At 38.4% G+C, this 15304-nt stretch overlaps 2 protein-coding genes across 2 annotated transcripts in view; one reads left to right on the top strand and one right to left on the bottom strand.

Moving 5' to 3' along the window:
* LOC134855191 (uncharacterized) overlaps positions 1 to 15304 on the bottom strand; it is a 623579-nt gene that overhangs the window by 483727 nt on the left and 124548 nt on the right. The gene's annotated exons all lie outside the window — the stretch shown is intronic.
* LOC134855190 (uncharacterized) overlaps positions 1 to 15304 on the top strand; it is a gene marked incomplete at its 3' end in the record, with an annotated part of 44646 nt that overhangs the window by 15760 nt on the left and 13582 nt on the right. The window contains 1 exon segment of the mRNA XM_063871633.1: positions 5394 to 5538. Coding sequence (XP_063727703.1) covers positions 5394 to 5538 — 145 coding nt within the window.

The raw sequence follows: 15304 nt of genomic DNA, 5'->3' as shown, positions 1-15304 counted from the left end.
AATCAACTGTGCGCATGATGATCAAAAACGCCCATTGCTGCTGTATGCAACACGGCACTGAGTACGTTCCCAAGTACCTGCAACTAAGTTTTCTGATCATTGGGCTCCATAAAACACTCAGGAATATAAGTCATAACTGCTTTCTCTGCAAAGGAATCCAAGGCAGAGGGTTACATCCACTAATGGCCGTCTTGCGGCCAACTCCTTTCGGCGATCCTTCCGCTGACTCATTCCCGTTCGAAAACACGCGGACTGCTTACATAGGGCCATTATACATTGCCACAAAAGATACAACTGAAAAAGCGATGTTTGCATCATTAGATGCCTCTCTACCTGTGCGCTTTACCTAAAACTGACAGATAGTGGCTTTATTGCTAGGAGAGGCACACCTAATCTTTTAATTTGACAACACTGCTCACTTCATCGGCGCCTGTAAGCAAATTTTTTTAGAATCACTTGACCTCATTGAAACTACGCTGAATGAAAAGCTACAAATCCCTAATGCTTAATAGCGCCCAAATCCTTCGTCAACTTCCTTTCGGCGGCGTGTGGGAGCGACTCCTCGTTTCAAAAATAAAACGAGTGCTTTTCTTAAAGACTGATTCTGATCGGCTATCAAGAGATCTAATCACTACTATTGTAGCCGATACTCAGGCAAAGCTAAAACACGTCCGCTAAAACATGCCAGTCGTGACTTTGTCGACGACCTTCTACTGACACCCAGTCACTTCCTAATGGGTCGTCCATTTGTCTACGCTCCGGCAGCAGTCTTCTATGAATCATCTACCAGTAGAATTATGGAAGCGAGCAAAAGATAGACTTGACAGCTTCTGCAGGTTCCTATTTAAAGAGGAGTACGCTTTGACTCACGTCAAAAGGACTTAATGGACGCAACCCGATGATCTACTCGAAAAAGACGACTTCGTTTGGAGACTTGAGAATTTTACAAAACGGGGCATCTGGCCAATGGTTCGGGGCTAGAAGTTTTTACCTGCTCGGATGATATCGCGCTCTCGTGTAAATAAAAGCAGACCTAGGTACTTCAACAAGACCAGCGTTGAAACTTGCACTCGTATTGTCAAAAAAGGAGATTTGAGACCACTTTAGTAGACATACAACGAGAAAAACTGGGCTCAATCCCTTTCCCTTTGGTTACTAATTACGAGCTCCCTCTCCGACGGATATTCACGACTTAAACTGTCTCATTTTAGTTCTTGCAAAAATCGTTGAATACTCTCGTGATTTGTAGGAAATTTATTAAATATATTATTGCCTTCTGTGAACAACAAAGAGACTGAACTTAAGACTTAGAAAACATGAATGTTAAATACGATCAATCAGAATGCAGCAAAACTCGAGTGGTAAATAGAACGCTCAAGTAATAATTTACTGTTTTCAATTATGGGAGTAGAAATTTTTCAGTAGTTATCAAAGGGGTGGCTCCAACATCGCATATAGAACCAGGCTAATATGTCTAATCGCTTCAGCTGTTTGCTAAAATTGATATCAACAGATCGAATATTTTATTCTATGGTTTTCATAATCCAAATGGTATAATTTTTTTTAATACGCTTGAAGTATAAGAACAAACAAAGAAAAGTTCTCAGTTTTTTATTTAATTTGAATTATCGAGAACCTTGCCAAATTCAGCGGATCTCTCTCTAGTTAAAACTGCTGTCCCTTATTAAAAAAGTTGGATCCAGTTTGCTAAAAAATTTTGCTCAAATAGCTCATTTTAATACAAGTTATGCTCAGTTCCCTCCACGAAAAAAAAAACAAAATTAGTGAGCAATTTTGACCCGGCCAGCCAAATTATCATCAAACCAATGATTGTATAGAATTATTTGTTTCATAGCTCATACTTGGTTGCGTTTAAAGAGATTTTATTGAAGAGTTTTTATTGAAGAAAAATCTGTCTGCAACTGGAATTGATTTTGCAGAAGTCGTGGAGACTATTTTGTAATATTTTGAGATATCTATTTCTGGTGACGGACCCTACAAATTTTCTATAGGCTCCCTTGGCGCCAATGCATACAAATTTTGAGGGGAGAGCGCGCGCTGAAAAAGCGCTTTCTTTTGATCAAAATTTTAAGAAGCGCCTAAAAATGACTTTTTTAGCATGTTTCATCAAAATTTTGACTCCGGCGCAGAAAATTTGGCCAGAATGGGTTCTTCATAGTACTTTGAGACATTTTCTGATCAAAATTTTCAGAAGTGCCTAAAAATGCCCTTTTTAGCATGTTTCCTCAAAATTTTGACTCCGGCGCAGAAAGTTTGGCCAAAATGGGGTCTTCATAGTACTTTGAGACATTTTCTGATCAAAATTTTCCAAAAGTGCCTAATAATGGCTTTTTTAGCATGTTTCCTCAAAATTTTGACTCCGGCGCAGAAAATTTAGCCAAAATAGGGCCTTCATAGTGCTTTGAGATAACTCGGAAAATCAATATGGTCGACCTAAAAAAATCGAAATAATTTTCGAATTTTTTTTGAAAATCCGGCAACCTCAAAAAATCCTATATCCGCCCCTGTTTGTGACTGAATGCTTTTTTGAGCAAATTTTGTCTGAAATATTTGCATGATACATATGGCTGAAATTGGTCATTTACTTAATTTAACTGATTCTGACTGTCCAATTTTTTTGCTAATTATTATAATTTTCCGACAGCTGCCAGTATTGTCTATTTAACCAAGTTTACTAACTTAATTTAGACTCTTTATGATTGTTAAAAAACGATAGTCGATCTAGCATTTGAGTTTTCTAGTAACCAAGTAATGTGACTGAAAAGACTGCACGTATATCAGGGCGAATCACTAATTGTTCCGATTGCATTTTATGGCTAATTTAAAAAATGTTGTTCCGACTTTCGAGGAAAGTGATACAAATGTAAATATGTTTGGGAAGGTTTTTTATTGAGACGAGTTTTTCAAACTTCCAATGCGTACGAGTATCAGTCTGGAGTTCTTTGGATTGCGAAGCGAGGATGCTTGTTTGCTTGAAAACTCTACGAAATAAAGAAAAAAGTTTTCTTTCTCTTTTCTTGTCTTCAATTCATACCCCAACATGGAAAAAAAACAAAGGTATCTATTTGGTGTCTTGTTTTCTAAAAATACGAGCAAATGACTTGCCTCAATTCACTTTAGAACACAATAATCCACGGTTAACCCGTGTTATCAGAATGCAAATTGTTTCACTTCAATTATCCCAAATTGGAAAATTAGCTATTTCTAAGCTCCAGTAATTTATGAAAAGTAATCAAAGGTGAAATAATTTTTACAATTTTGAGCTCAAGACAAAAAATATCTGTCAGTTGGTATAAGAATTTTTGTTAAAATTGTTTAACAAAACCGAAAGTTGAATGAATAAAGAAAATCACCACAAGCATAAATAATGCTTTGTCTCATCAGAGTTTAACGAGATATCAAGCGTTACCACTATATTTCTGCTCATTTGCTTTGGTGCAGTAAGTTGATCTTGTTCCGGATTCCGCAAATTTTGCAGCTTTTGTTCCGGATTCCACAAATGTTGCAGCTTTTGGAGCAATTTTGAGTGCTACATTTTTCTAGTTATATGTTCGTGGAATCTAAAACAGCAAAAACATCATGGAAAAAACAATATTGGTCAAAAAGTTAAAGGAAAGTGTTAATATGATTAACAATGGTGAAGTGATCAACAACCACCAGCCCTAAGATGGTATGTGTTCACCGCTGAGAATGTACTGAATGGACTGATATTAGGTGGAATCTCTTTCATTGATTGTGCCTTTTCTCTAAACGATTCTCCGTAACTATTTTTTGCTGTTGAATCTCATCTGTGTTTGAAGTTGAAACAGAAAAATTTCTTTGATGGAAAATTAACTATAGATAATTGTCCATAGAACTAATTTCTTTCGTAGGAAAGTTATAGGAGAAATTAGAGCACGTGACGCGGGTGAATCAACCAAACAATCGTCAAACAATCGATGCCGTTGATGTGATACTACTTATCAACCTTGACAAGATCACTGATGGCCTCTCAGTGGCAAATTGATTTTATATTTTCTATTGATTTTACAAAAACAGTTTTTAGCTTGGGTTTTCTGACTAGTAATTATTGATGTTTTCTTCAATTACATGAATATGAGTCAGCTGACTCGGTTGTGAGTTTGCAAATTGCATGGAGTTAGTAACTGTTCCCAGCTAAATCACTGGCATTTCTTATATCAAACAATTTTTTTTTCACTAAGTTTTTGATATAATCTGAAATTTTTATCCTCGTTAAACATTTTTTGGTTAGATCAGTGGAACACTTTGATGTAGTTTTTTCAACCATTGAGTTGGTAGTTTGGCTGCAAATTAGATTGACAAAAAAATTATACCATACTAAATCTGGTAAAATTTCAAGAACTTTTTAGTTTGTTAATTAAAAGCATGGGTTGCATCTGAACTAAACAAGACTGCTCGCATCAGGGTAAAGTCCTAGATGTTCCGACTTCCCGATAGTCATCACCAAAAAAACTGATGAAAATACACAACAAAACTTATGCTGTTTTTTCAGATTCTGTTCTTGTTGAAAATGTTCCAACACACGTTATCTGAACCAAAAACTGTTGTTATTAACGTCTAGGATGAAACTTCTAAACCTTTTTAAATAGCCGAAACACATCCCAATTTACTTGTTCAAAACAGAGCAAAACAATCAAAACATAACGAAACACAGAACGAGTTAGTTGTCCAAACAGCCAATCTGACATTTTTTAAGCCACCATAACTTTACGAAAAAAAATATCACGAGTGAAATACAGTTTGAAATGTGAGCTCGAAACTCAAAAAATTCAGACGAAATAAAAATATATATAGACACATTAAATCTACATTTTCTTTTTATAGAGAATATTCCCGAAATCATATTATGTTATTCACTTTAAAAGACATTTCTAACTCACTTTTTCATCTATTTTATTTCAAATTTTCAGCTCTTAAATTAAAAAAACACGATTTTGCTCTAATACGACATTTTTGTTTCAATATAAGCGCGTTTGGTACTTTTAGCGCTCAAAGTTCGTGGAATACGTTGGCAAGATTATGGCTGACATGGCTGTATAAAACTGAAATGGCAAACAGAACCTAAAACGAATAAAGACTAAAAAAGTGAATGATTTTGGTCTTCTTCAGTTCATGCTTATAAACAGGGTCCTTCAATTCCAAGTCAACGATCGTATTTGGAATCCTGTTTGTTTCTACAGTATAGAGAGAGACAAAGTCTGTTGAATCCAAATCAGAACAAAACTTTGGCATTGCAATATAATATTACGCCAAATTTTTTATACTGATTTGGATTCCACAGATTTAATTTTTTTAAACAATCATGAGCTGGATTCCACATACGGTGGTTGAATTGGTTGAAAATATTTCAGCACCTGGTTCAACGGGGAAACGAGCCAGACGAATACTTCAGTTCTGGCGTCTACTGTTCCTGCAAAGCCATCTGAAGAGATCTCGGAGAGGATCAAAGCAGATCATTCGATTACGGTGAATTGGCTGCTAACAGGATGTGCCGATGTGAGTTCCTATTCTTTCATAACCGAGTCGAGGTGCACGACTTAAGTTAACACGAATGCAGTTGCGCAGAGGTTTTTGAGTCGCAAAAAACGCGATTTGAGTCGCGACGGACGCGCAAAGTCTGGAAAGGCACTTTTTTGAAGCAAAATTTGAGCGATTTGAAAGGTTTTCTCAACCTATGGCGCTCCAATTCTTTCCTATTGCTGAGTGTTATCCGACAGGATTTATAAAGTGTTTTAGCTAAGTTAAATTCAAGTAATTATGTTAGGTTGTCTAGTCTTGAATGCCAATAAGCTTGGTTGACCTCCAGTGGTAAGACCACTCTATGCCATCGAGTCTGCCAGGGTTGAGGTGCTCAATTTATCTTTCGACTTTGCCACTTGATTTGAAACGTAGTTTTAGTTTAGTCCCTACAGTGGTGTGATGTAGACACTGTTGTTATCAGATGGCATTTACCAATTTATTCGTTCGTCAGGGAAGTTCATCGGCTTTTGCTATGATTGGTTCTCATGTAGTTTTGAGTTTCACAATATGGTAGTGTAGGTCGTCTTCTGCGTAGTCTATCGTTTTTCTAACGTTCTTTGTATGGCCATAACTGTGAATTTGTCTTTTTTCATTGTTTCCCCGTAGTCTGCAGATATATAGTCTGCGAACGCTACCGGGTCTGCATTCTTTTCTGGTTGGTCAGTTTGTGTCTTTTCTGCCTCCACAAATTCTTCATTCACAAATTTTACACCTGCTAAACGGCAAACAATTTAGAAATTTCTCCCCTTTTTTCTGCACTTTTTTTTCTGCACTTTTTGAGCAAAACCTGGACTGTTGCTTTTATGGCTCAGCAAACCAATTTGTTCTTGTTTTACTTAGATTAGAATCACTGATATGCTTGCATGGCCTTGACTTTAATTTTTTATCGTTTTATTCTGTTTGCTATCTTTTCTCCGCGGTTTAATAACTAGCAGTTTTTTTTGTTGCCCCCATTTTTGGGACTTGCGCTTTAGAAGTTTTCTGATTTGCTATGTGTGCTGTAAACATATTTCTGGTTCATTTTTCGTCTCTGTCTAGCTTCACTATCTCCGAGTTGAATTGTTCGAAATATTCGTTCTTCTTCGAGACTCGGCAGATGAAAATGATCTTGCGATTGCTATGATTTTTCTACTATGAAAATTCCATTTTTCCAGAGGTCTCTAGTTAATATCATTTGAACGTTATTGGTTGGATTTTTTATTGAAACCGGCGTTTCATCAAAATTTTTTGACCCAGACTTCAATGAATATTGTTCTTTGCTTTTGATCTGTTCTGTCCTTGTGTGGGATGTGTCCACGACGGGATGTCTCCACTACGGGATGTCTCCACTACGGGATGTCTCCATTACGCGATGTCTCCACTACGAGATGTCTCCACTACGGGATGTATCCACTACGGGATGTCTCCACCACAGGATGTCTCCATGAGTCCTACGGGATGTCTCCACTACGGGATGTCTCCACCACAGGATGTCTCCATGAGTCCTACGGGATGTCTCCACTACGGGATGTCTCCACCACAGGATGTCTCCATGAGTCTTACGGGATGTCTCCACTACGGGATGTCTCCACCACAGGATGTCTCCATGAGTCCTACGGGATGTCTCCACTACGGGATGTCTCGACTACGGGATGTATCCACTACGGGATGTCTCCACCACAGGATGTCTCCATGAGTCCTACGGGATGTCTCCACTACGAGATGTCTCCACCACAGGATGTCTCCATGAGTCCTACGGGATGTCTCCACTACGGGATGTCTCCACCACAGGATGTCTCCATGAGTCCTGCGGGATGTCTCCACTACGGGATGTCTCCACCACAGGATGTCTCCATGAGTCCTACGGGATGTCTCCACTACGGGATGTCTCCACCACAGGATGTCTCCATGAGTCCTACGGGATGTCTCCACTACGAGATGTCTCCACTACGGGATGTCTCCACCACAGGATGTCTCCATGAGTCCTACGGGATGTCTCCACTACGGGATGTCTCCACCACAGGATGTCTCCATGAGTCCTACGGGATGTCTCCACTACGGGATGTCTCCACAACGGGATGTAACCACTACGGGATATCTCCACCACAGGGTGTCTCCATGAGTCCTACGGGATGTCTCCACTACGAGATGTCTCCACTACGGGATGTATCCACTACGGGATGTCTCCACCACAGGATGTCTCCATGAGTCCTACGGGATGTCTCCACTACGGGATGTCTCCACCACAGGATGTCTCCATGAGTCCTACGGGATGTCTCCACTACGAGATGTCTCCACTACGGGATGTATCCACTACGGGATGTCTCCACCACAGGATGTCTCCATGAGTCCTACGGGATGTCTCCACTACGGGATGTCTCCACCACAGGATGTCTCCATGAGTCCTACGGGATGTCTCCACTACGGGATGTCTCCACTACGAGATGTCTCCACCACAGGATGTCTCCATGAGTCCTACGGGATGTCTCTATTACGGGATGTCTCTATTACGGGATGTCTCCACCACGGGATGTCTCCATCACGGGATGTCTCCACTACGGGATGTCTCCACCACAGGGTGTCTCCATGAGTCCTACGGGATGTCTCCACTACGGGATAACTCCACTACCGGATGTCTCCACCGCGGGATGTCTCCACTACGAGATGTCTCCACCACAGGATGTCTCCATGAGTACTATGGGATGTCTCCACTACGGGATGTCTCCACTACTGGATGTCTCCACTACGGGATGTCTCCACTACAGATGTCTCCACTACGGGATGTCTCCACTACGGGATGTCTCCACTACGGGATGTCTCCACTACGGGATGTCTCCACTATGGGATGTCTCCACTATGGGATGTCTCCACTATGAGATGTCTCCACTACGGGATGTCTCCACTATGGGATGTCTCCACTATGGGATGTCTCCACTATGGGATGTCTCCACTACGGGATGTCTCCACTACGGGATGTATCCACTACGGGATGTCTCCGCCACAGGTGTGCTACGGGATGTCTCCACTACGGGATGTCTCCACTACGGGATGTATCCACTACTGGATGTCTCCATGAGTCCTACGGGATGTCTCCACTACGGAATGTCTCCACTACGGGATGTATCCACTACTGGATGTCTCCATGAGTCCTACGGGATGTCTCCACTACGGGATGTCTCCACTACGGGATGTCTGCACTACGGGATGTCTCCACCACAGGATGTCTCCATGAGTACTATGGGATGTCTCGACTACGGGATGTCTCCACTACTGGATGTCTCCACTACGGGATGTCTCCACTACGGGATGTCTCCACTACGGGATGTATCCACTACTGGATGTCTCCATGAGTCCTACGGGATGTCTCCACTATGGGATGTCTCCACTACGGGATGTCTCCACTACGGGATGTATCCACTACGGGATGTCTCCGCCACAGGTGTGCTACGGGATGTCTCCACTACGGGATGTCTCCACTACGGGATGTATCCACTACTGGATGTCTCCATGAGTCCTACGGGATGTCTCCACTACGGAATGTCTCCACTACGGGATGTATCCACTACTGGATGTCTCCATGAGTCCTACGGGATGTCTCCACTACGGGATGTCTCCACTACGGGATGTCTGCACTACGGGATGTCTCCACTACAGGATGTCTCCATGAGTCCTACGGGATGTCTCCACTACGGGATGTCTCCATGTGTCCTACATGATGTCTCCACAGTACACACTTGCTGTTCGCTTGAATGTTTTTGTTTTCCCTCAACTCAAGATTCGGATTTACCCTTTATCTTTTCTTTGCATTTGTTTAGTCTTAATTTTTGTTTCTATCAGTTTTGTGTTTGCTGGTGCGTTGTTAACTGTTTCTGAAGTTTGTTGATTTTGAAGCAATTACGGCTATGTAGTTCTAGGACAACCAATTATTGTGTTTTTGCAAATTTGGGGAGTTTTGTGTGGATTTTTTTTATCCTTTGTGCGTCGTGCCATGAGGTGTTTTTCTTATATAATATCTTCCTAAGTTCTTCACATCTCTCCATAGAAAAGAATTTACGTTCTGCCAAAAATTATGAGGTCTATTGACGACTATTGCTCAACTTCATTTAGGCAGGGAGATCTCTCAGTACAAATAGTCGAGGATGTACTTTGTGCGAGGACATAGTCTCAATGACTTATCTTGTAGCATTCATGTTATTTTGAACCCCATATCGCAAAATAATTCGGGCTGGTTGACAACAGGATCAAGTTTTAGAAATTAAATATTAAAAAATCGAATTAAGTCATGAGCTTTAATGAAAAAAAAAAGTTTTGTTTATTAAAGTGTCCCTCTTTTTCAGAAAACAAATTGATTTTGACGTTTTTACTCTTTTGACAACAAAACTCGGTCAAATAAAGCAAGGACTAGAAACTTCAGTTAATTACAACAGGAAAAACGAAGAAAACGAAGCAACTAATTAACATAACTGGTCTGATTTTTTTGAGCTAATTTTTCAACTACCCAAAAACTTTTTTTCAAACTGTAAGCATGCGTTTCACCTGGGGTGGATCTAGGATTTTCTCGAGGGGGGGGGCGGATTTTCAAAAAAAAATCGAAAATTATGACGACCTTTTTTTTTTTAGGTCGATCAAATTGATTTTTCGAGCTCTCCCAAAGCACTGTTTTGCCCCTATTTTGGCAAAATTGTCTGCGCGGCAGGCAAATTTTTGAAAAACAGTCAAAAAAGCCGTTGACGCGCGTTGTCACAAATTTTGACAAAAAAATCGCGTTTTTTTGGCGCGCGCTCCATCTTATAGTTAGTATATATTGGCAACCGTTTCACTATTGTTTTTGAAAAAAAATCTGGCACACTTTTTCATCAAGTTTGTTTAACTTTAAAAATTTAATAGTAGTTGAACTTGCAACTACTATTAAACCTTTAAAACTGAAAAATATTGATGAAACCTTGAGCCAGACTTTTTTTCGAAAACAGTAGTATAACTCATTCTTACAGTTTGAATACAAAATTAAAAGAGCTATTAAGGCTTTCTTCCACGTTTCCTCTGTTTAATTTTGAGTATTAATAATTACTTTATTGCTGTACTTAATGAACAAAATCTTGCTCGGGTAGCAAACTAACAACTAAAAACAAACTCGTCCCTCTCACTTTACAAAGGAACATCACACATTTAGCCACAATTCTGATAATAACTGATGATCAGCCAAGACTCAAACAACAAAATTAAAGCCAAAAAAATATCACCTAAAGCAGTTTGGAGGGATGTTTGATTGGTTCTAATTCGGAAATTTTAGGCAATCAAAAATTCGCAATTTTAATGCACTCTTAGCAAATTTAATCTCAATCGAAGGCAGAGGTGAACGATATTTACTTGTGGGTGGCCATTGTTAACTTGATTCATATAAGACTCGAAATGATGGAAACAGTGAAAAACAGACGCTAGAAAATTAGTTTGTTCAACATTTGAAATTTTTTTATGCTAGTCTCAATCGGTTGAAAAGAGCTGTGGAATTAAGTCCAAATGCGAAAAGTTGTCTCAAAAAGCGTAATACCACTTTTTCCACGGCCTAACATCTGGAAAAGATTATCACACTTTTTATTTCCAAAGCAAAACTAGAAGGCTTTTCGGTGATGGTGTAGAGGTTAACCAGTCCACGTATACACCCGAGTCGAGATTTTTCACCTAATTTGAAGCAAGATTTGAGCGGTTTGAGCGGTTTTTTTAGACAATTACGCTCAAAATCTTGCTTCAAAATGAGCGGTTTGAGCGGTTTTTGAACGGTTTATCTAAAAAAAACCGCTCAAAAACCGCGCAAGATTTGAACGGTTTTGAGCGGTTTTTGAAGCGAAGACCGACTGCCATCGAAGTGATGATAGGTGCTCAAGTTCATTTAAGCCGGGAACTGAAAGCATGGTTGTCTTTCCCTACGTTTCCGAAAGTTCTGAAACAACTCAGAGCAGGAAAAAGTGCTGCGTCTCCATTAGTCTCGTACTGGTCATTTTGCGTTTCTTTTGCTTTATCGCTTTATTCATTCAAATGATTTACGCTTATTAGGAGGCAAATTTTGTTTAAATGATTTCTTTTTGCGCATTTTGATCAGCAATTGTCTATCGCCGGGAAAGTGAAATTGTCTATCGCCTTGAAATTGGCTCTGATTGAAGGGGTTTCCGTAATTGAAACATGTTTTAGTCAGTTTTTGGGCTGTACTTTGTTTGGATTTTGTTGTTTCATATTTCAATTGTCTTGTATTCTGTTTTATAAAGTTTGTGTGCTTCCACGGACATTTGTTTACTTAACCAATATGTTCTCGCTTAGTTTGGAATGAAACAGCTGATGATTTTTCGTGGCCTTGGTTTTGCGTCTGCTTCATCCGAAGTGATGGCTCCATGCACTTCACTCTAGCTATTCGCTTGAATTTTCTCGTATTACCATCTGACAGTCTACTCTTGATGCCCAACCAGTCTAGTTTTTTTTTCTTCGTTTGTTTAGTCTGCAGTTGTTCTTTCAGCACTGGGGTTGGTGGTGCGTTTGGTGCTGTTGGTCTGTGTCTCTCGTGTTCGTTGATATCAATATGAAATAGGGTATGTGTATCCATGCGATTATGGCTACGACCCATTTGGACACTCCAATAATATAATTTTTACTAAAACTTGGATTGTTATGAGAGTGTTTAACCTGTTAGCTGCGTCAAATCATGAAGTGCATTTCACCTTACTCGGTAATAATCAAAATCGTTTTATGTTCAGTTCAGAGACTGCTTACATTCTAGAAAAATACGAGGTCTACTGAAGACTAAATTGCGGAAAAAAAAGAAAAACAAAGTATAGAACTAAGGATCTCAAACTTAAGCTTTTAAATAAATATACCAGGCCGCGAGGACCAGAAAATTATACTAGCAAGGGTTGTTTTGTTGTATGAAACCCGCCGTTCGGTTTACGGGCAGTAACTGAGGTTACGGATGCGACAAAAAGTTTTTTTTCCAGACAAGTATGAAGTTAAAAAATTTTCTTGGGCAAAACTTAAGCTTTTCACATGTATATGAGAAATTATGGAGACAATATGCCCATTTTTGTTTGCAAATTTGTGTACTTTGACAAAAAACGCGATATATTCAAGAATATGAGGAGTCTGAAACATCAGAAAAACAATTTAAACAGGAGTAACATACAAATTACGGAACGGCTTCCTGAACAAGATGCAGTAATTAAAAAAAACGACCAATGATATAGATTTGATAGGTACCACTCATACTTTCCTTCTGTCCACGATGAAAAGCGTCGGGCAAAACAGAGCTTATGCGAATTGACGCAGTTAATTAATTGCAAAAGATTGATGCTGTTGAACGGAAAAACTGTTCCACGTCGACTCTCGTCATGACGACATCAAGGAGGAATTTTCTGCAAACAACTAACCGTCTCAGTGACTGAATTTTGAACGGAAAATGTGTGCCGCGTGTTAAACAGTGGCAAAAAAAATAAAGTATTTTGAGTTAAATTATAAAGCATCTGAAGGGCTATTCTAATGCAAACTGAGAAACATATTTTGAGACTTTTACAGCGTTTTTGAAAATATCAAATCTTTGCTCTGAAACTGTAAAGAACTAGAATTAGAATTAGAGCAATTGTTTGTCCACGTATCATATGTCCACGTGTCATCTGTTCAACTGAAACCTGGTTCAAAAAACTGTGATACTGCTATCGTCTTGATTCGAGGATAAAAATTCTCCTCTCTATAATTGCGCTAGAACTAAACGAGGAGGAGGTATTGGCATCTATGTCAACACCGGGGTCGAAGATAAGATTTTATTCAAATTTTTTCAGTTCTCAAAAAAACTCAAATAAACCAAAAAATTGAATAAAACTGCTTATACTTTCCACCAAATTCGCTAAACAACGATACCTTGAAAAGTCTACAAAACTATTTGAGTCTATTATCGCTAGCGCTTGAAACTGAACACATAACTTGTGGTGATATCCAAGTTTAATACTTTTCAGTATCAAATAAAAAAAAACTGGGTACATTATGATAAGAAATGGCATGCTAGAAAGCAAAACTTTTGTTTAACAAATTCCCAAAAATTCGGTTTTTTGGACATTCGGTTTCTCAACAAAAATTATCTAAATTTCAGTATTTGATCATTTTATTGTTCAATTTGTCTTAAAATTTCTCAAAACAAAAGTTTCAACTGAAAAAAATACTGCTAAAAATGGGGCAAGTTAAAAAAAAGGGAAAAAACGTGAAAAATTAATTTTTTTGCAAGAAATTATTGGCAATTGAATGCAGTTTGAAAAAATGAGGACCCGCAAACTTCTACTCAATTTTTGAAAATATATTTTTGCTTCCTATGGAAGCACTTAATTTTTTTTCCAAAGTGATTACCGGAACAAACAGAAAGGCATCCCACGATTGACAATGAAATGAAAAATGCAGCAGCAAACAAACTGTTACCACAAGAATTTTTCAGTGTTAGAGTAATGGATAGCCGGAACAGTTAACGTTCCCAGAACAACATTGTTTAAAACCTAATTGCCCGTAAAAATGTTATCAAATTCATTTGATGCTCGAGCCTTAGTCTAGAACGAAAAAATTTCTCAACACTTTTTCGTTTTGAAAACAGAGTTTAAATGAAAATTTTCCAGTTACTTAATCTATCTTGCGAGGACGCTGAGCATTTTAACGGTTATTTCCCAAATATTGGCGCCAAAATTGCACGAAGCAAACCAACCTAAATTGAAAAAATTTAATCCGTCAGCAGCAATTGATAATTTTGAGAAAATTTAGTATGAGTCATCAAAGTCATCAAAAGTTTAAAAAATAAATAAAACAGAGATTGCTATGATATTATTAATGTTCTTTTCAAACATTAAAAAATACTAACAGGTCATTACAGAAAATTTCAACGACTGCCTAAACTCAGCAGCCAACCCAAATTGTTTCAGAGCTGCAAAAACTGCAGCAATTTTCACGAAAAGAACCAATTTTGCTTCTTCAAGTTCTTGGAAAAAATTTTGAGCGTTTAATTTTCAGACGATCCCAATTTTTTATGTAAACACTTTTTGTATGATCAGAAATATTCAGTTTGCTTTTAAGTCAAAAAGAGCACAAAGGCTTGTGACATAGTTGATCACTCTAATTTGCTAATAAAAGTCAAACCTATGGTATTCAGGGGACCTGTCTTAGTTTTTTTGGAATCTTACCTTGACACTCGGTAGCAGTATTTCAAAAAAAAAATTGTTTAAGGCCGAACTTAAATTGTTACCTTTTGGAGTATCTTAGGGATCTATTCTTGGCCAGTTTTTGTATCATACGATACATTATTTATTTTCAAATGCTCACGGGTAACTTTTGTATGCAGATGACACTATAATGAAGTCCACAAACAAAAAAGATTATATTGTTCTCGCCCACGAGTCGTTTTTGTTTGAAGTAAATTATTGGTTAAAAAAGGACAAATTGACACCAAATGTCAAAAAAAAAATTATGGGCCTCTGTCGGACGCAAAAAGCAGAAAAAAATACCTGTCAGTTTTTTGAACATCCAAATAGAAGATGTAGAGTGTTTCGAACATCTTCCGTTCATCTCGACAGCAATTTGAATTTTCATCAGCATTTTGATCTGGTGAGAAAACAAAGTTTTGAAGTTTTCTGGAGTGTTTTTTGAATTGAGAAAACTTTTAACAAGACAGCGATAAATAATTTTGTATAAAAATTATGTGAAACCATTCATCCAATATGGAGTTTCAGTTTATGCAAACACTGACAAAACC

This window comes from Symsagittifera roscoffensis, chromosome 10 (assembly GCF_963678635.1).
Source record: "Symsagittifera roscoffensis chromosome 10, txSymRosc1.1, whole genome shotgun sequence".
NCBI lineage: Eukaryota > Metazoa > Xenacoelomorpha > Acoela > Convolutidae > Symsagittifera > Symsagittifera roscoffensis.
This window is presented reverse-complemented; position numbering and strand designations above follow the sequence as displayed.